The following is a 19869-nucleotide window of genomic DNA, read 5'->3' as shown; positions in this document are numbered from 1 at the left end:
GCTTGATTTGGTACAACCTGGAGTGGATCAGCATGGGTTGGTTCAGAGTGGTGCATATCCCCCTGGTTTGGTCCAGCCAGGGGCCTATCCCCGTGGTGTGGCCCAGCCCAGTGTATATCCACGTGGTTTCATGCAACCTGGTATGGATCAGCGTGGTGTGAGGCAACCAGGTGCAGATTACCGAGGCTGGGTACCATCAGGCACAGAGTTTCGTGGCTTTCCATCCCATGCGGATTCTCCAACTTTTATATGGCCACGCCCATATCAGCACGGTGTGGTACCTCCAGGCAGAGATCGGCATACCCAGGTGCCACCATTCCTAGCCAAGCAAGGTTTGATGTCACCAGGTACAGACCAAGCGGGTTTGGCACCAACAGAAACTTATCAACAAGGTTTGATGCCTCCTGGCACAGACCAGCGTGGTCCAACACCAATAAGCACAGGTATGGAACCTGCACGCCCAGATCAACAGCATTTGGTCCCACCTGGCCCAGATCAGCGTGACCACATACCCCCTATCCCGGGCCTCGTGTACCCCGGCCCACGTGGCCCGGGATACCCAGATTTCGATAGGTATGTCCAAGTAGGTTTGGATCCAAACCAACCTGGGACTTATATTCAGACTACCCCACGCCAGGACAGCGCCTCGTTCAGGAGAGCAGACTCCTTTTACCATCTCTACCAAGTCTCACCGGAAAGGAGCGAGTTCCGGGGCGAGAGACACGAGTCACTGGAGAGAGTGGCTCCCAGCTTTCCCGTGGCGGTGGAAACGTTCCGTATGATGGGGGAGCTCATTGCCCTCTACATGGAGCTAAAGGAGACCATGAAGGACCTGGATGAGAAGAAGGCCGGCCAGTCTGACTTGGAGAAGATCCAGTATCTGCTCTCCCTGATGGGTGGGTACCGCTGGCTGGGAGGAGAGGCCGTGGTCTTTGTTCTGAATTGATTTCATCTTTTCCCTGCCCCACCCCCCACCAACCTCCAACCCCCGACCTCAACTCCTGGCAGCCGGGCTCCTCCCTGAGTCCCAGAACAAAAAAACGCCCATTCTTAGTCATTCTGGGCTCTCATAGAGCCTTCGGGGTCCCAAAGATGGAGTTAAACCAGCAGGAGCAAAGGAGCCTCAGTAGAGGAATGAGGCAGGTTCTCAGGACTTGGCCCCACGGATAGCCGCCCGGGAAGATGTGGGGGAACGGGACACCAACAGTGTTTGTTGGGGGTGGGAGGAGAGACTGTTGAAGATTTAAACCTAACTTTGTCCATTCACAGCTCCAGGTCCAGAATGATTGAGTGTAGAGTTGGGAGTTAGGTGGATTTAGTGGTCTACCAGGGGTATTAAGCCTTAGATAGATTTCTTTTTTCTTTTTCTTTTTTAATATTTTACTTAAAGAGAGAGGGGAAGAGAGGGAGAAAGAGAGGGTGAGAAATATCAACTTGTGGTTGCCTCTCACACGCCCCCTACTGGCAACCAGGCCTGCAGCTGTGCCCTGACGGAATTCAACCACAGTCCGGTGCTCAAGCCACTGAGCCACCCCAGCAGGGCCTCCTTAGGTGGATTGCTTGCGAGCTATGGACACTCCTGTCTCCTTTCTCCCTATCCCATCCCCCCTGGACTGTGTTCTTCGGGGTAGCTTCCTCGTGGGGCCTGGAAACGGGGATGAGAAGCCCACTGGGAACCCTACCATTTCTGATGCGAAGGCTCCCATTTTCCATAGTGCAAAAGACCATACCGCCAGACCTGCCAGAACAGCTGAAGACCATAAAGACCTTGACCAAAGAAATGCGGCATGAGAAAGTGAAGGTACACAAGGGAGGGTTGCCACCTTCGCCCTGAGCCAGGAATCCCCCCCGCCCCCCTGGCGCTGTGATGCCTGACACGGTCCTTTCACATACTCGCCGAGCCCCTGGGTCCCGACAGTCCGTCAGGTAGGAGAGGCCCTTGGACATTACCTTGTCCGCTTCCCAATCAAAAACCAGACACTTGGAGCTGTTACGATGCAGCTCTGGCAAGGAGGCCCACACTCGTCCTGGTATCTGCAGCCGTTTCCAGTAAAACCCAGGCCCCGGAGCAGCCTTGGAGCCGAGTGTATGGGACTGGCTGGGGCCAGTGGTTATGGCAAGGGGCTGCTGGGCCTTTGGTGGTCCTCTTATGGTCACCTCTCTCCATCCCTGGGATGGATGAATGGATGGATGTCAGGAAGGGACCTTGGTTTTTGTCAGAAGGTTGGATTAGGATTAAGGAATGGGAGAGAGGCTTGCTCAGGCTGAAGAGGCACCTTCAGAAAGCCAAGAACTCCAGCCTGCCTGGCCCTCCTCCTCCCCTGGGCTTGTAGGTGGACAAGATACAGAAGATCCTGGAGGGTGAAGAGCAACCGGAAGTGGGGAAGGAGGTGAAAAGCAGCCAGCTGAGCTTGCAGCTGGGCATCCTCAGGTAGTTGCCCCCAGCCTGACTTCACCTGTGCTCAGCCTGGGAGGCAATAGCAGCTCTGGTCTGCCCAGACACTGACCTTGATCTGGGTGGTGTCCACTCTTCAGTTTGCCCACATCTAGTTCAAGTTGCTGGTGGACGTTCCCCAAGTTCCTAAACCAACTCAGCACCAGGGTTTGAAAGAGCTCTCCTCTCCTACCTCTCAAAAAAGCCCCTTATACTCCGTCCCCAGTCTGGAGCTGGGAGTACTTGCTAGAGTCCCTCTGAGTCCTCTCTCCACAGTGCCAGGCCTCGCTGGCCAGAAGCACACCAGGCACCCACCCCAGGACAGGCAGGGCCTTGGGCTCCCTAGACAGAGACTGCTGGGAGGGCTGAAACAGCCCTGGTCCGTCTGCCTCCATCCCTGACGGCTGGGCCGGCGCCGGGGGGCCCGGGCCCCTGGGCTGGCGCCATGGCCACCCCATCCTTTGTGCATGCAGAGTCACCATGGCTGACATCGAGAAGGAGCTGGCCGAGCTGAGGGAGAGCCAGGAGCGGGGCAAGACCAGCATGGAACATTCGGTCTCCGAAGCTTCCCTTTACCTGCAGGATCAGGTGAGGCTCCCCACCTCCTCAGCACGGGGGCCAGGGCCCTTCTCAGGTTTGCTGCCCAGGTGGGGGCAGCCTCATCTGTCCCCCCAGCTCCTCCTCTGTGTGTATGTGCATGTGTGTGTGTACGGGGGGCTGTATCTAGGATTCAGCCTCTCGTTATCCAGAAGTGGCTCTGAGGCTTCAGGTTCACGAGGGGCAAGGCCCGCGACAAGGCCTGCCCGCCCGCCTTGAAGGCTTTCCCCCATCTTTCAAAATTAGGTGATTCATGCACATAGAACTCACCCTTTTAAAGTGAACGAGCTGGTTGTTTGCACATGTACAAAAGTGTGCAGCCCTCGGCACGGCTGAATTCCAGAATGTCCGTCACCCCGAAACGAGCCCTGTCCCTGTTAGCAGTCACTCCCCGTCCCTGCCTCCTCTGCCCCTGGCAGTCACCAAGAAGTCTTTGTCTCTGGGGAGTCACCTGTTCTGGGCACGTCCCGTTAAGTGGAGTCACACAGCACATGGCCTTCTGTGCCTGGCTCCTCTCACTCAGCGCGAGCTTCTCCAGGCCCCTTCCTGCCCCAGCGTGGGCTTCAGTCCCTGCTGCGGTGGCCGAGTCGTGGTCCACTGATGGCTCTGCCGTAGCATTCCGTTTACCCAGCCGTCGGCAGAAGGGCATCTGGTGTTTCTGCCTCTCGGCTCTCCCGGACACGCTCTTTCTTCTCTCGGTTGCGTGCCTGTGAGTGGGATGGCTGGGGTATGCGGAACCTCTATGGTTAACGTTTTGAGCAGCTGCCAAAGTGTTTCCCAGAGTCCGCACCATTTACATCGCCACCGGCCACCCATGAGGGTTTCGACTTCTCATCCTCACGAACGCTTATTTTCCTTTTATTTAGGTAGCTGGTTAGAGCCCTCCTGATGGTGTGAAGCGGCATCTCATGCTGGTTTTGGTTTGCATTTCCCTAACGGCTAATGATGCTGAGCATCTTCTCATGTGATTACTGGCCATTTGTGTGTCCCGTTTGGAAAGATGCCTATTCAAATCCTTTGTCCATTTGAAAATGGGGTTATTTGTCTTTCTATTTTCTAGCTATCGAGAGTTCTTTATATGTTCTAGATACTAGATTCTTACAGGATGTGTGATTCGTAAGTATTTTCTCCCACACTGTGGGCTGTCTTTCTCCTGAGGGTATCTGCTTTTAAATCCTGGGTGATGCCAGCCGTGGTCACCCCAGAACGTTCCGCTGAGGAGTGCCAACCACGAGCAGCCCTCTGAAGAAGCAGATAGGAAAACCTGCTGAGCCTAGGGGGCTCATGTCTGTAGAGGCCCCATTCTGGGCCACTCCCAGGGGACAGTGATGTGACTGCGTCACGACCCCAGAGCAGATCATTGTATGTGAGAGTCACCTGTCATTCCCAAGCCCATGTCTGAGCTCAGCAACCTCCAGGTTCCTCCCAGATTCACACTGGGAGGGAGTTCACTCCCCGTGGGGCAGCCTGGCCTCCTGGGGCAGTGCCAGCAAGGTCCTGCCTCCCACACCTGATTCTCCAGCCTCTGGGGCTCCTGCCTTTCCTAACCGCCGCTCCCTCTGCTGCTCCTCCTCCTGGAATGGCCATTTCTTTCTCTTCCTGACCCCACTGAAATGCCAGTGGTTTGGGGAGCATCTTCCTGTCTTCTAGAGACAATTAAACAGCCCTCTTAACCCTAGGGCCCACTGACAGGCTCTTCTGGACTCTTCAGGAGAGTGTAGGTTCTTCTGATTGCAAGCAAGGGAGTTGCCCTGAGCCCAGGCAGAAGGGAGGTTGGCGGGCAGCAGGTACATGTACAGGGAGCTGGAGAAAGAGGGGCTTCCAGGCCAAGGTGCAGTCTGGTCCAGGCCACTCTCTGTCTGTTTTGGTGTGTATCTGTTCCCGAGTCTCTTTCCTTAACCGTTCGCTCAAAACCCCTCACATCTCTTCCATTCTACTCTGGCAACTTTTGCCTCTCTCACTCATGGTCCACAGTGGCTGTCCCCGGCCCTGCTATGTCACACACTTCCCTGAGAGGGGGCTCAGGTTGGCCCAGGCCCTCTCTCTGAACCAGGCAACATGGCACAGGTCTTCGGCCAGTCCAGGGACCGGTTGCCCTTGAATCAGCACCTGTCCGGGACCGATCGTTTGTGGGGACAAAGTAGGACCACAGGAAACAACAGAGAGCCGGAGGGCCAGTGGAAGGAGTTTGTTCCCGCCCAGCCCACGAGAGAGCCCTGGAGTGGCGGTGGCACTTGTCATAGCACTTTGCTGTTGGTTGCGTACATGCCGGGTGAGGACAGAGCCTGTGCGAGGCTGCCCTCCTGTCCCCAGGCCGGAGCCGGGCCTGCGTGTCATCAGGAACCTCTGACAGATGTCACCTCTCTGGGGTTTAGCTGGAGGAGCTATGCCGTCCTAAGGCACCAGTGGGCTGGCTGGAGAAAGGTCTCCTGCACGGGCTTCCTTCAGTGTTGATGCCCCCTTCCTGAGAACCTTGGTCACTGTTTAATGGCCAGACGTTGAGCACCTCCCACATGCCACACACTCCACGAGGCACTGAGGGTACGGCGACTGCGCAGGCGCGGGCAGGCGAGGAGCAGAGAGCACAGGCCGGCAGTGACAGCGGACGCAGCGTGGCCGGGCCCTGCTCACTGCCCTGCACCTTCCCTCTCGCCTGCCCACAGTTAGACAAGCTCCGGATGGTCATCGAGGGCATGCTGGCCTCTTCTTCCACGCTGCTGACTATGAGCATAGCACCTCAGAAGACCCCAATAACCTTGACACCTGGCCAGATTGACCCTGCGGCCACCTGCCCAGCCTGCAGCCTGGACCTCAGCCATCAGGTCAGCACGCTGGTGCAGCGCTACGAGCAGCTGCAGAACATGGTCAACAGCCTGGTGGCCTCGCGGCCCTCCAAGAAGGCCAAGCTCCAGAGCCAGGTGACTCCCGCTGGACTCCCTCCTGCTGCAGCCACACCTGGCCTCTTGGGGAGGCGCACAGAGCCAGGAGTGGCTAAGAGAGGCCCCAGGCATTGGTTTTTCAGGGTGGGGCCCTTTACTGACCTCACAAGGGTGCCTGGTCCATCCACAGGGTCACAGCGAGTAGCTCTTGGAATGGGGGACCATGGACTGGGAAAGCACAGCTGGCTGAGGGTGGAGCAGAGCCCCTCACATGCCTCGGGGATGCTGGCACAGCTTTAGGAGTCGCTGACTCTCCGTGCCAGTCTTCCAGACCTTTGCCCGACGCCCTCCAAAGGGCAGGCTTGATGGTGGGGCTGGGACAGCCACAGGGCCTGAGTCCTGCCTCTTGGGTTCTGGAATGCTGATCCAGCCCAGGGCGGGTGGGCAGACTGCAGCCCCCACGCTGACTCTCAGGGACCAGAGGGCAGCTCACTACTCCTGAGCCTCAATCACCTCTACCCATTGCACCCCCCAGCCCTGGCTGAGCAGGTCCCCTGGGGCTGGTCCACAGGAGGCAGGAAACTGCGTTCCTGGCCCCCTGGGGTTGCTCACAGGAGAGCCTAGAGCCTCCTGCTGTCGGTGGGAAATTGAGGCAGTGATGAAGGGGAGCCAGCACCCGCCTGCAGTGGGCCCGCCTGCTGGGTGACGCTGTAAGGGCTGGCTTGCGGTGCCCTGCAGCCTCAGGGAGCCTGCCTCTGTCCCTCTCGCCACAGGACGAGGAGCTGCTGGGCCACGTCCAGAGGGCCATCCTGCAGGTGCAGGGCGACTGTGAGAAGCTCAACATAACCACCAGCAACCTCATTGCGGACCATCAGCAGAAGCAGAAGGACATCGACGTGAGCTGCCAGCAGGATGGCTAGGGCGGGGGTGTGGCGCGACCCTGGCCACCCCCGCTGTTCAGTTCTTTGCTCCTTATTCTCCGTGTCCTTGCCCCCAGGCCTTGTACCAGGGTCTGGAGAAGCTCGAGAGGGAAAAGGCCAACAGGGAGCACCTGGAGATGGAGATTGATGTGGTAGGGATCTGGCCCAGAGGGCCGGCCTTGTCCCCGGGAGGCCCTGCTGGGTATTCTTTGAAAGGCCAGGAGTGGAGGGGAGCCCATGGGGGTGGAGGGCGGATGTGGGCTCATTGTCAGGGCTGACACCTCAGGGTGGCTCTCTCCTGTTGGGTCGGGGGGGGCCTCCTTCTCTCTCCGGGCAGAAAGCCGACAAGAGTGCCCTGGCCGCCAAAGTGAGCCGTGTCCAGTTCGACGCCACCACGGAGCAGCTGAATCACATGATGCAGGAGCTGGTGGCCAAGATGAGTGGGCAGGAGCAGGACTGGCAGAAGATGCTGGACCGGCTCCTGCTGGAGATGGACAGCAAGGTGGGGGCACCACCTTCCCCAGGCCCTGCTGGCCCCACCTGCTCTCTTTGTGCTCACCTGGTTCTCTACCCGCACGCCCCCCACCTCCCGCCCCGCAGCTGGACCGCCTGGAGCTGGACCCTGTGAAGCAGTCGCTGGAGGACCGGTGGAAATCCCTGCGACAGCAGCTCAAAGAGCGCTCCCCACTCTACCAGGCTGACGAGGCAGCCTGCATGCGGAGGTACGGCCTGGAGAAGGGAAGCCCAGGTGTGCAGCCCCGACAGGCACACGGTGTGCTCTGGGGAATGGCTGAGCCTGTGTGGACTGCCCCACAGGAGGAGTGGCAGTATTGTAGAGCTCAGGCCACTTCGTAGGACAGTGAAAATGGAGTGGGAGGGAGTCCCCAGTCCCCAGAGCTGAGACCACTCTTGGGGGACTGGCCGAGGCAGCCTGAGTTGCGGGATTTCCACTACTGGCCACCAGAGGACGCCTGAGGCTTACACAGAGCATCTCTCAGGGACAGGTGGGTTAGGGCAGGCGGGTGCTGCATCTGCGCCTGGTTGTGGGCCTGAGAGTCCGTGAGTTCCAGGGGAGCAGGGCAGGGTGGGTTCTCCATCTCTCCCACTGCAGACCCTCTGGGTAGGGCACTCACCCTCTGCGTGTCCCATTCCTCACAGGCAGCTCTTGGCACATTTCCACTGCCTGTCCTGTGACCGTCCCTTGGAGACCCCTGTGACCGGACAGTGAGTGCCCACAACGGGCTGACCCAGCTGGGTGGCCATAATGGGGTGGGCACAGTGGGGCCGTGTCTCCTCCATTCGCTACCTGCCTCCAGCACGTGTCCCCTCCTCCTGTCCTCCCTAGTGGCTCCATGCCTGTCTGCCTGGACAGCTGCCTGCCCCTCGGTCCTTCGGGCAGGCGGCATGGGGGAGGTGGGCGGTGGACTTGGACGATGGGATTCCTCACACTCCAGCCCCCGCTCCTCTCTGCCCCTGCCCAGACCCATCCCCGTGACACCCATGGGGCCCAGCCTGCCGGGGAACCGCTCCACCCGCCCCTACACCATCTTTGAACTGGATCAGGTCCGGCAGCAGGGCCGCAGGTACATGCAGAGTCCTGGGCAGAGCTTTCCAGGGAGGCCAGACAGACAGGTGATGTGGGGGGGCCCTGCTCACCGCCGGGACACTTCAGAGCTAGCAGCAGCTCTTTCTAGGGCACTGGAGAAGCAAGAGGCAGGACCAGTAATCACCTGCCCTCAGTCCCGTGGGGAGTCCCGCTGGGACCTCACCAAGGGTGCCAGCCACCTTAGCTCCTCACACCCCCAGACCCTGCGGCTGGCTCAGCAGTCCTGGCATGGGACTGGAGGGGGGTGGAGGGGAGGCCAGTGTCACTCAGCGAGAGGGCCACTCGGCGAATGTGGAGGATGAGTGTGGGCTGTGGTTTCATGCTGCTCCGGGCTCCTGCCCACCTCCCTGCAGCCTTCCCGCCTCCAGAGGTTCAGTGGAAAGGGTGGTTTTCACACTGCGCTTAGGAACCTAGGGGTTCTAGGAGTGCAGACTGGACGTGCGGGGACAGGGAGAGGCCAGCGGCACTGCCCCGGTTAGCTGGAGGAACTGGGATCCCCTCTGGGTGGCTCCTCCGCACTGTCCCACCTCAAGAAACCTTCCCTGCAAGCCTGCTCACGTCCCCTTGGGGACTGTGGAAAGGGTTCCTGCCCACCCTGGGTCCCACTGAGCCAGGGGCTGACAGGGTGTGGTGTGTGCTGGGGCTCTGCCTGGGTACCAGCTGCGGACTCTGTGGCTGCCTCACCCTCCTTCCTGCGCCCACAGCCTAAAGCTGGGCAGCACGGCCTTCCCAAGGGCCGACCTGGCGCCCCTGGAGCGGAGCGTGGGGCGCCTGCACACCATGCACTCCAAGATGCTGATGGACATCGAGAAGGTGCAGATCCACTACGGGGGCTCAGTCAAGGCCAGCAGCCAGATGATCCGCGAGCTGCTGCAGGCCCAGTGCCTCAGCTCCCCCTGCTACAAACGGTAGGACACATACGGAGCCCCTGGCCGTAGAAACCCCTCGGCCACAGCTGGGGAAAGCCCTGGGGAGGGAGGGACGGTTGCCTGTTTTTGTGTGTGGTCCTCAGCCAGAAGGTGGTTCTGCTCGCTCCCCTGCCTGTTCTGTCCCTTGCTCCTGCCCTGGCCCCCAGAGACCCCTGCAGACAGCTGCCCCACCTCCCTTGGGCCTGGCCCCACCACAGGTGGCCCAGGTCACGTCTGCTCCAGATAACTCTGCAGTCTTCACCACAGGGCGCCAGATGTGGCGGACTACACCTACTCGACGGCGCCCCGGCCCTGCGGCGGCAGCCACACACTCACCTACCCCTACCGCCGCACCCGCCTGCAGCACCTGCCACAGGGCCTGCACCCTGAGGAGATCCAGCTCGCCCTGAAGGTCCGGGCTGCCCGGGAGGGGGGACCCTAACATGGCCCCAGGTCCTCAAGTCATCTGGAAAGCCCGCCAGAGGTCACCTCATCCTGCCCTCTGCCAGTTTCTTAACCAGACCTATTAAAGCCTCAGGTTCTGGGAAAAGGAATGTCGCAGGTGTTATGCGCAGCCCCCGCCACAGGCCCTAAGGGCAAGAGCACCTCCCCCTTTCTCCTCCCCTCACCCTGTCCCTGTCCCCTGGTGCTGCCAGAGCCCCTGGAGGGTGCCGGAGCCCGGGGAGGACTGCACTCAGTGCCCCAGGCCTGGATGGGGACAGGAGCAGAGGGAGAGCTCTGGGTGCCACATGGTAATGGACACCCACCCACCTCCACAGCACGAGGTGGACATCTTGGGCCTAGATGGACATATCTACAAGGGACGGATGGACACAAGGCTGCCTGGCATCCTGGGAAAAGACAGTGAGTGTCTGGCGGCCCAGCTGCCCTTCAGGCTCCCTGCTCAGGACCCCGGGCCCCGCCCGCCCTGCACCTGGAATGCCACGTACTTCCTGGGGCCACGGGACCTGTCTGTCTCCTTTTCTGCCTCCCCGAATCCGGACGTTCAGTCTCCAAAGGCCCCAGGCCACTGTTGGCAGGTGGCCAAGGGCTGTCCCGTCTCTGTGCTTCAGCCAGGATGCCGTGGCCTGGCTCCTCTCGGGGCTGGCTGTGCCCCGCAGCCTGCGGTCCTCTCCCCTCCCCCGGGTCCCCACAGAGCTCTCAGTCGATGTCTCAGAACGGACCCTTCTCTCCAGCGTCCCCATCAGGCTCAAGCATCACCAGGCACAAGGCCAAGCTGTCCCGGCCCCACGTGCAGCGGCAGCCGTCCCTCGGTGACCACAGCCAACTGCCCTCTCGGCCCCAGAGCGCAGAGACGCCGGCTGGCAACACCTCAGGTAGGGTCCCTCTGTGTGGAGTGTCCTTCCCGAGGCCCCAGGCCTGCGCCAGGCGCCGCCTCCTCGCTCCACCAGTCCCTTTTCCTGTGCATGGCCGGTATATGCCTTTATTTCCCTGGGGAGAGGAAGGGCCTGGGAGCTGAGGGAGGGGACAGGAGAAGGAAGAGAGGCACCTGTCACTGCTGGCCGCGCCCCGGGTCTGTGGGTCAGACACTGTTACGGAGTGCCCTGCTTCACAGAAGAGGTGATAGCGGCAGGCGGCAGCCCGACACTCTGGCTCCGACCTGAGTCTGTCCCTGCTCCCGCGCGCTCACGTGCTCTGCATGGTGGTGGCTGGGTCATCTGGCCCTGCCCGTGGAGGGGCTCCTCCTTGCCCGCAGGTCTGGAGGGTCCCTAGAATCTCTGCTGTCCCCTGAGGGGCTAAGTCCTGCCTGAAAATTAGAGGGCTGAGGGCCTCCCAGGGTGAGGCCACACCTGGGGGCCAGAAAGGGACACTGGCCTGGAGCCAGGAGGCCAGGTCACGTCCAGGCACCTCTAGGCAAGTCTCCTCCCTCTCCAGACCTCAGTTTCCTCACCTGTCAGTAAAAGGGGTGCCAATGAGTACTGCTTTGAAGTCGGGTCCCCACAAGACCCGGAGGAAAGGCGCTGCCCTCGTTCCTGTGACGTCATGGACCCACATGCTTCGCAGAGGCTCTCGGGGTCAGGGCCTCCCGCATCGGGGGCAGCCCGTGGGAAGTGGAAAGGGCTCAGCCCCGGTGAGGAGCTCCACAGGCACCCACGCACACACAGTTCAGCCCTCACGCCGACGTGGGGGGGGGCCCCTGTGAGCCTCACTCACAGCTGAGTTAGCCCAGGCCCAGGCTCGGTCACCTCACGGTACCTGCCCAAGGTCACATGGGGAGGAAGCAGCAGTGCTGGAGTTCAAAGCCAGGCTGTCTGTGGTGGACGGAGCAGGGGGTGCCATGCTCCTCCCGGCCCGGCACCCCACTGTCTGGCTGAGGGCGTTAGCAACGTGGAAGCAGGGGAGAGGGCAGTCTCCAGGAAACCCCTGTGCTCCCCTGTGCTTGTTGCCTAAACAGTCCCGGTGTTAACACGGGACACGTGGCCAAGGGGCGGGCTGGGGGGGCAGTAAGGGGCCTGTTTATCATTACTCAGTGATTATCCAGGAGCCTTGCTGAGGTGCACCTGTGAGGACCACACGCCCCGGCCCCGGGAAAGGTTCCCTTGCCAGCATTTCGTCCCCTGAGCAGCCTGGCATGCTCGGGCTTCCCTGGGGTTTGGCTGCGGCAGGCGTGGGGAGCAGGCGGAGCCATCCCCGTGCCTCCTGTCTTGCAGCGCCTCCTCCTCAGCGGACAGACAGACCGGTCTCCTCGCAGGGCCGCCTCTCCCAGCGGCTCAGCCCCCGAGAGGGGTCTGAGATGCGCGTGGACATGCCTCCTGGGGAGGGGCTGGAGGAGCCCACCCGGGGGCCGAGGTCCTCCACTGCTCACCGAGCAGAGCTCTGAATAAAGGTTGAGGAAGCAGCTCCAGGGGCATCAAGGTTTCTCTGGCCCTGGCTCAGGAAGGTGGAGTGAAGGGAGGTCCCCCAGGTGCAGGGGGCAGACCTCTTGGAGGGGGGGGGCCTGGCTTGTAGCATGAGAATTAGAGCAGGGCACCCCCCAAACTCATTGGGAGCCATTCCCAGAGGCTGCCGGGGCTTCGGGCTGGCCGGAGGGAGGCCTGCTCTCTCAGTTGCTAGCATCTTCCGGGCTAGACTAGGGCTGCTGCCTTCCCCGGCTGTGGCCCCACTTTCCTCTCTTGGGACACACGCTGTCTGTGAGCAAGCTGTACCCTTGGGGCAGAGGTGAGGGTGGCAGCTGCCCGCTGCCCTCCTGCTGCTGGCTCAGAGCCCGGGGAGGTCGGGGATCACTGCCACCAGCCACCCGGGACAGTCTCTGAGGTCCTCTGCCGCTGGCCCTGCTGAGGCAGGAGGGCTCAGATGCAGGGTCCGCCAGGGCTGGGCCACTTCCCTGTTCCCTTTCTGCCCAGCCCCTCAAAATGGAGACTGGTGTGCGGCCCTGGAGGCCTGGCCTGCTCCAGCCCCTGCAGCTCCCATTGTCTCTCCCCACTGGTTCTCAACACACAAGAGGGCTCACCACCAAGTCCTTTGTATTCAAGGCCTTGGCAGGTTGGTGGGGACAGAGGACAGGGGCCCTTACTATAAGGGACAAGCCCCCACCCTGAGGCCTTGAGTCTCTGAAGCAGTTTTGTGCCCAGGTCTGTTCTCACGGGCTCCATCCTCAAAGATGGGGATCCCCCACCCCGTCTCCCCACCATGGGAAAGCAACATCTGAGACCAGGTCTGTTTTAGGGTGTGAGGGTAGGGTGACAGAATCACAGAGCAAAGTGAGCAGGAAACAGCCCAGAACAGGGTTTCTCCCCAGTCCCATCCCACGTGGGCAGAAGAGGGTGGGGCTGGCTAGGGTGTTGTGGGCTCAGGCCGGTGCTCCCTGCGGAGGGGTATCCCCCTTCTTTCCCCAGGGGCCAAGCCCCATTCATCTTTAAGTGATGACGGGTGGCAGGAGGGGGCAGCCTGAACCCTGGGGTGCCCTTGCCTTGCTGGAGGCAGGGCCCGGCCCGATCTCTGCTCCTGCCTGGGCTCCTGTTTCTCTCACCCTCCCTGAGAAATGTCAAAGTCCCTGGCCTAGAAACCAAACGCACCAGCCTGGCAGGGAGGAGCAGCTGCAGGGACAGGCCAGCCCTCCCTCACACCCATGGAAGGACAAGGAACCACAGTCCCCAAAAAGGCCAGGACAACAAAACCCACGCCTGGGCTCTCCAGTGGCCCTCACCAGACCAAGTCTGCGTGTAACCGCCCCCAGCCAAGGGGCTGCCCCTTCCAGCCTGGGAAAGCACAGGTGGGCAGGGGCAGGGGTGAGGGTGGGAGGAGCTTTAGGGATTTCCAACCAGGAAACAAAACTGAAAGGACAGACCCAGCTTTGAAGACAAGATCACATGTGGGGCTGGGGCAGCCCCACAGGGCGGCTGGCTTGCTAGGAAGGGCTCTTCCCCAGTGTCACCTCACTTGGGCCTGAGCCTCCAGTCCCATTGTGGGGCCCAGGGCTCAGAGAAGAATCCCAACCCCGGGGCTGGCCCCCACACTCAGTGACCAGGCCCCCCCCCCTCACCCTGACCCGTGCATGGGAGCAGCAGAGAAAGGGCCTGCTGGACCAGGAGCTGCCTCCTGCCCGGGTTTCAGTAGCTGGGAGAAGGGGAGAACCCTGTCGCTGGGGCTCCCCGACAGCCCTGGTCAACCTTTGGGTCACAGCCACACCGCACACACAAGGACAGGCCACCCTGGTGGAAGGAAGCCAAGGGCAGGAACAGCCAAGACTGGGAGAGGCCTGGGGCACCTGGCAGAAGGCTGGGGCTGCCACTGAGCTCCCCAAGACAGTGGCCGCAGGACCAAGCCCAGCCTATGATGAGCAACAAAGGGAGGTCAAGAAGGAGAGGGTCACAGCACCCAAGTCAGGACTGGTCCTTCCTCTCCCCACACCCAACTGGACCAGCCCGTCCTGGCAGCCCCTGGTCAGGACACCCAGACCAGCCGCCCGGCCAGGGACCCCATCCCCATCCAACTGCAGCAGTCGAGCCCCTGCTCCCCGTCTTCCCGAGGAGGAAGCTTTCCCTACCAAAGCAAATAAAGGCACTGCAAACCAGGGAAGTTAGAAAAGTCTCTTTTAAGTCTTAAAATTAAAACGTCACCCCGGTGAAATGACTGACTTGGGAACGACGAGCTCCAAAGGCGAGCTCCCCGCCAGGCCAGGACGCAGTGGGAAAGGCGAGCCTGGGCCTTCGCCCCTGGCAGGGGTGGGGATGTCCTGTGAATGAAGAGGCCCCCACACCTTTGATCCCCAGGTACCTTCGGGGGCCCCTCCAGGAGCCACTACTTGCTGGTGGCCCTCTCCTCCCCCTTCCCGAAGGCGTGACCTTTGAAAGGAGGCAGCCAGCGGACACCTCGTGCCCACACTATCGTGCCGCCCGGCCCCCCAGCACCTGCCCTGGGGCTGGGGCAGAGGAAGGGGTGCTGACCCCAGGGGAGGGTCTTCTGACTCTTCCCTCTGACCCCAGGCTGGCCGGCCCACTCACATACATTAGTTACATTTATATATTATAGTTATATATTAAAAACAGAAAAAAACTTGCCTGAAGAGAAACTCCTGAAGGACCCAAGTGGCTCAGGAGGTCTACTACCCCCACCCCCCAAAATTCCTTTATAAAATCTTCCAGTGCGATCTTCAGGAAACCCCGGCCCGCCCCGGCCCCCCAACCCCAGCCCTCCTCTGTCCCCATGACCCCGGACTGCCCAGCGCGGCGGCGGCGTCCAGTCTCATCTCTGGCCGTCCACGGCAGCCATGGCTTTCTGCTGCGTGCCCCCCTGCTGTGCTCCGGGGGGCCACGTGGGCTGTGGGTGGTGGAGGTGGTGGAAGCTGTGGGCCGTTGGGGAGGAGGGTGGCATCCAAGCGGCCTGGTGGCTGGGAGGGGACGAGGCCCAGAAGGGGCTGAAGTTTGCAGGAGGGGAGCAGGCCCCAGCCGTCATGGGGCCACCGCCGCTCTGCAGGCCCTCGGAGGTGCGGAGCTTGGAGAACATGGCCAGGGCGTCGGGGAAGTTGGGCGGCGTGGCTGGCGTGTTGCTGGGGGTGCACATCTGCTCAGAGAGAACACAGGTGTCGGGTGGGCTGTCCCCCGGGGCCCCCTGATTCTGAGCCCCACTCTGTGGTTCCAGGGAGCCTCCGGGGGGCTCACCCAGGGGACTGGCCAGCCCCTCCACGGCAGCCCCAATGGGGCAAAAGCACCCTAGCTCTGAGCCCGTAAGAACAAAAAATAAAGACGAACCCAACAATTTTCATCAAAACCAGAGAGTGTTTCATGACCCTGAGGAGTGTCTGAAGTAGGAGGTTCGCTCCGACCAGAAGCTGGGCTGTCAGGTTAAAGCACGGACGAGGGAGTAGCCCAGACACCACCGCGTCGCCTCACCCCAGGTAAGACACCAGCTGCCCCCAGTAATCTGCCCTCAGATGTTGCGAGGCTGTTGGTCCAGGGAGGGTGGCCAGGCCCAGGGCCTGTCCCCAGGGCCGGCCTCAGAGGAGCCGCACTCCCAGCACTGGCTTCATTCTACACTCACCCACCAGCCAGCGTGCCTCTTACTGCCCACAAGACGCCAGGTCGTTTCCATCGTTCTCCCGGGATGCCGGCGAGGGAACTGCGGTCCAGAGCTCGAGTCACTGGACCAAAACACGCCCCCAGCAGGGTGCAAGTTGAGAGGTTCTTAATCTCTCTTCAGCCCGCTTCATCATACATACAGTCAAGCGCAGCTTCACGCTGGGCTCCCCGAGAACAAACCCTGGGATTTCAGTTTGCTGAGTCCCTAGTCTCCCCCCCCCGCATGCTGCTCTTAGTCAGAGACTGGCAGAGTGTCTGTCCGCCCAGTCCCCCTCAGCCCACTTCCTGGGGGTAACCACAAATATCCCATCATCCAATGTCCTCTGCTACTACCCTGGGAGGCGACTCCCCAAACTCCTATTTTCTGCCATTTCTGATCAGGGGACCCCAGCCAGGAAGGGCAAGGGCTAGAATTGGTTCCCTGTGAACATCAGAGACTGCAGACCCCCCAACCCTGCAGTATTGGGGGCGGGGTGGAGTTGCCATCCACCCTCACCTCACCTGGGGCGCCTCACCCCGGGCCTGGGGAAGAGACAGCACAGGAGGCCAACACAGCCAGCTGGTTCAGACCTCATCGGAGACTCACTCTCCCTTTCCCAGGAAGTCCATGTTTGAATTTCTCCTAATTTTAGCAACACCGGCCCCTCCCCCAGGCCGGTGTGGGAACAAGATTCTAGGACTCTTCACCTGTCACTGGGGAGCTTTCCCAGCTCTGCAGTTAAAGACCAGCCAGAAGGGGAAGGGGGAGCACCCGGAGCTGGCAGCTGGGCCAGCTGTATCAGCAGCTAGGAATCCCTGACCATTGTCCTCCTCAGGGGCAGTCACACAGCTCCCTGTAGGCCTGGCCTCACCCAGCCCATTTCCCTCCCTGCAATATTCCCTGCCCCGCCCGCCCCCTCCAGGGCTGACTTCTCGGCAGCAGGAAACAATGAATGGGGGTGGGGTGGGGGGAGTAGAAGCCAATTGCATCACAGCATCGTGACCAACTTCCCCAGTTCACCAAGCCAGCCAGCCATCGTGTAGACTGTCCGGAAAGGCCACCGGTGCCTGCCTGCCTGCCTGAGTGAGCTCAGCAGGCTCCTTCGCCTCTGGACCTGGAAATCAGCGGTTCAGACCAGAAGCCCTGGAGCCTGCTCCAGTCTGGGCTTCTAACAACTCCGAATGGAGCCTCCCGGCTCTCCAGCACACCGTGCCCCCTGCACCTATCCAGTGCCCTGCAGCTTCCAGTCTGTGGGCCCTTCTCTCCTTCCTGGTCCCCGGGAACCCCCTTATCTGAGGAGGCGCCTCCAACCATGTGAACGTACAGTAACCTACAGGACAACCATTTATCAATTCCTCTTGCCCTGAGTCACTTCTGTTATTGTTCTGAGGCCATTACTCGTCTGTTGTTTCTGTTTAACTGTTTCCTTTGATTTCCTTTAGAGTCAGTCTCTAAAAAAGCGACTGACTCCTAGCAGGCAGGGTGTTCTCCCCCAGAGGATCAGGATGGGGTACTCGAGGCCCTGTGCACTGATGGATACACTGATTGTGAGGTCCGTTACACAACCCAACACCTGCCTCGAGGGAAGGAAGCTTCAGAAGGATTTCGATACCTTGGGATTTGCAGATAAGGAGCAGAACCTCCAGGGACCTCCAGTCCCCTTTCTGGCCTGAGCCTTCCAGGCACTACCCACCCCCGAGGCCAAGCAGATTGTTTCTTTTTTAACGTTTTTAGACCAAAACTTGGCGTTCTGAATATGTAAACTTATGTTAACATTCACTAAATATAACTGCAAGGGGAAAAAATTAAGACTTTCTTACTCACTAGTATCCTAAGCCCAGAATTTTTTTCCCCTTAAATTGGTTGGCCTAACCAAGTAATTATTTCTACCGTTTTTTGTTAAAAAAAACACAAAAAAACCCAAAAACATGTAAATAACAAATGATATACAGCTCTTCATCCTGGCCACCCAAAAGCAAGCAAAGGCCCTTCTGAGAGGAGATGGAGGCAGGGCGCTCCCAGTGTGAGGTGAGAGAGCAGGGCTTCCCACGGGGCTGGGTCTCCTCCAGACAGGCCCCTGGGGTCATGATGAGCCAGCCCCAGCAGCCACAGCCCCGCAACCAGCAGGATTCTCCTGTCACATTCTAATGTGTTTCTGTTTTTTGATCTGTATACAGCATGAGCCATTCCAAGACAAAGCTGGTTAAAAGGTCAAGACAGACCCTTCTCTATTTGTTCTTTGCAACCAGTTGAAAACAGCATGTCAAGGACTAGACGCAGCAGAGGAACCATTTGCAGCTGCTCCAGGCAAGGTGGCAGCTCTGAAAAGGGAGCCATGGGCAAGGATACCAGAGCCAAAAACACCAAAAGTACACCCAAGATGCTATAACAGATCTCCTGGGAATAATGTGTTACAACTCTTGGGCCTGGGGCAGTCCCTTCTCCCCAACCAGGGCTAATAGGTAACTAGAGGGGTGGGGAGGACAAGCGTTCTGGCCTCCACAGCACAAGGGACAGACAGCCTGGGCGGGTGGACACAGGACACGGTGCAGCCAGGAGGGCAAAGGCTCAGGCCTGGGGGCCAGCTGGGAAAAGCAAGCAAGCAAATCCAGGCCTGAACCACTTCTGTTCCCTGCACTCACGTCTGTTCACATACTGAGATTAAAAGCAAATGCTGGGCATTTTCTTGTCAAAATCTGTATGTCCTCCACGCTCAGGGTATGTCCTTTTCCATAAACAGGAAAGAAAACTGTACCTCTCTGGGTCAAACCCAGCTCCCAGCCCGGGTGGATTTATCCCTTTCCTGTTCCCTGTAGAGCCGAGTTGTTTGGATGGGTGGCTGCCAGTCCAACAGCAAGAGGGGCCTCCCCGCAAAAAAATACCCCAGCTCTCAGCCCCTCAGGGACCTCCCTTCACTGGATCCCCGGGTCCCCTGACATCTACTTCTCATCCGAGCCCCCTCCCCACTCCCCGACACCCTCCCCTCTCTCCTACTCCTCGCCCCCGGGAGAGCCCCGGGCACATGGCTTTAGGTCGAGACTCCGCAGCTCAGGAAGCCGGAACACAAACTTGGGTGAGCCAGCCGGCCGAGAGCCACTCTTTCCTGGAAGACATTTTGGCTCTTTGTTTACATCGCGGCGCGGCGCTCCCCGGCAACATGGCTGTCACCGCCGGCGGCTGACAGCGGCCCCCGGCCCCCGGCCGGGGCACCCGGGAGCTACGACCCGCGGCGAGGCCCGCCCGCCCTCCCGCCGGTGCCGGCCGCACTTACCATCTGGTGGTGGTGGTGACTGTTTGGAATGTTGGTTTCTTGGAAAAACGTGCTCAGGGCGGTCTGCGGACAAACACAACGGCGGAGAGGCAGTTAACCGGCACCGAGCAGGAAGACCTAGGGTCGGCCGCCCGGCCTCCGCAGGGTCCGCGGCGCCGCGCTCAGGCCGCCGGACCCGACCCCTCTGGCATCCCCGGGCCGCGCGCAGGGGTACCGGGCGGCAGGGCCCTCCGCGCCGCCCCAAAACCCCGCGCCCTACCACGGGGCCGCGGATCGCCTTACGGGCAATATAAATAGAGCCTCCCACAGTCGCGCGAGGCTGGGCGTCCCGGCCCGCGCCCCCGCCCCGGGAACCGGGACCGGCCGCCGCGCTCGCTCCGGCCCGCTCGAACCTCGAACTGCCAGTGGGCCGCTTGCAGCAGCTGCTTCGCCTGGTCGGCCGCACAGCCCGCGGCCAGCACGAACTGGTTGATCATGACCTGGTGCCGCAGCTCGTCCGTGTTAACCGACATGGCTTCGGCCGGCGCGCAATCCAGCTCGGCGGCCGCGGGAGGCCGGCCGCCCTCGGCTCGCGCTCGCCGCAGCCCGCGGCCTCCAGACCCTCGCCGCCCCGCAGCCCGCCCGGCGAGTGTTGTGGTCCGGCTACCGCGGCCGCCGACACACAAACAACAGTGCGGGGCGGGGCTGTGTCCCAACGTTCGGGGGCCGCGAGCCGCCGCCGCTGATTGGCCCGCG

The 19869-nt window shown here is 60.8% G+C and overlaps 2 protein-coding genes across 4 annotated transcripts; one reads left to right on the top strand and one right to left on the bottom strand.

Annotated features, from left to right (window-relative positions):
• The first annotated feature begins 71 nt into the window (after positions 1-71).
• Positions 72-15702, top strand: LOC112298913 (glutamine-rich protein 2). 2 transcript variants are annotated; one of them, XM_071219420.1, is made up of 16 exons: positions 72-896; positions 1716-1801; positions 2334-2431; positions 2908-3022; positions 5695-5949; positions 6684-6806; positions 6908-6982; positions 7168-7332; positions 7431-7552; positions 7989-8054; positions 8312-8413; positions 9141-9344; positions 9612-9756; positions 10124-10208; positions 10541-10681; positions 15580-15702. In XM_071219420.1, the coding sequence occupies exons 1-16, from the start codon at positions 131-133 to the stop codon at positions 15591-15593; spliced, it is 2562 nt and encodes an 853-aa protein (XP_071075521.1). In that variant the 5' UTR covers positions 72-130; the 3' UTR covers positions 15594-15702. The 2 variants fall into 2 exon arrangements, with proteins under 2 accessions (XP_071075521.1, XP_053767253.2); XM_053911278.2 differs by lacking the exon at positions 15580-15702 and adding an exon at positions 12017-14307.
• On the bottom strand, positions 14382-19869 carry UBALD2 (UBA like domain containing 2). Of its 2 annotated transcripts, none has more exons than XM_053910426.2 (3): positions 19527-19869; positions 19135-19197; positions 14382-15368 (listed from the first exon to the last, which is right to left on the bottom strand). In XM_053910426.2, the coding sequence occupies exons 1-3, from the start codon at positions 19644-19646 to the stop codon at positions 15051-15053; spliced, it is 501 nt and encodes a 166-aa protein (XP_053766401.1). In that variant the 5' UTR covers positions 19647-19869; the 3' UTR covers positions 14382-15050. The 2 variants fall into 2 exon arrangements, with proteins under 2 accessions (XP_053766401.1, XP_024409482.2); XM_024553714.4 differs by lacking the exons at positions 19135-19197; positions 19527-19869 and adding exons at positions 15846-15945; positions 16385-18797.

The sequence above is a fragment of the Desmodus rotundus genome, chromosome 9 (genome assembly GCF_022682495.2).
Source record: "Desmodus rotundus isolate HL8 chromosome 9, HLdesRot8A.1, whole genome shotgun sequence".
Classification (NCBI taxonomy): Eukaryota; Metazoa; Chordata; class Mammalia; order Chiroptera; family Phyllostomidae; genus Desmodus; species Desmodus rotundus.
The sequence above is the reverse complement of the archived record's forward strand: the minus strand, read 5'-3'. Positions and strand labels throughout refer to the sequence as shown.

What these genes read in the sequence shown, in the direction of transcription:
- LOC112298913 (XM_053911278.2), top strand. Translation starts at nt 131, where the DNA reads ATGCAACCTGGTATGGATCAGCGTGGTGTGAGGCAACCAGGTGCAGAT. An exon ending in AGAAGCAGAAGGACATCGAC is followed by an intron (nt 6,807 to 6,907) that starts GTGAGCTGCCAG and finishes CCTTGCCCCCAG; the next exon opens with GCCTTGTACCAGGGTCTGGA. An exon ending in GCCGGCTGGCAACACCTCAG is followed by an intron (nt 10,682 to 12,016) that starts GTAGGGTCCCTC and finishes CCTGTCTTGCAG; the next exon opens with CGCCTCCTCCTCAGCGGACA.
- UBALD2 (XM_053910426.2), bottom strand. Translation starts at nt 19,646, where the DNA reads ATGTCGGTTAACACGGACGAGCTGCGGCACCAGGTCATGATCAACCAG. An exon ending in CGGCCCACTGGCAGTTCGAG is followed by an intron (nt 19,198 to 19,526) that starts GTTCGAGCGGGC and finishes GTTTGTCCGCAG; the next exon opens with ACCGCCCTGAGCACGTTTTT. An exon ending in GTCACCACCACCACCAGATG is followed by an intron (nt 15,369 to 19,134) that starts GTAAGTGCGGCC and finishes CTCTCTGAGCAG; the next exon opens with ATGTGCACCCCCAGCAACAC.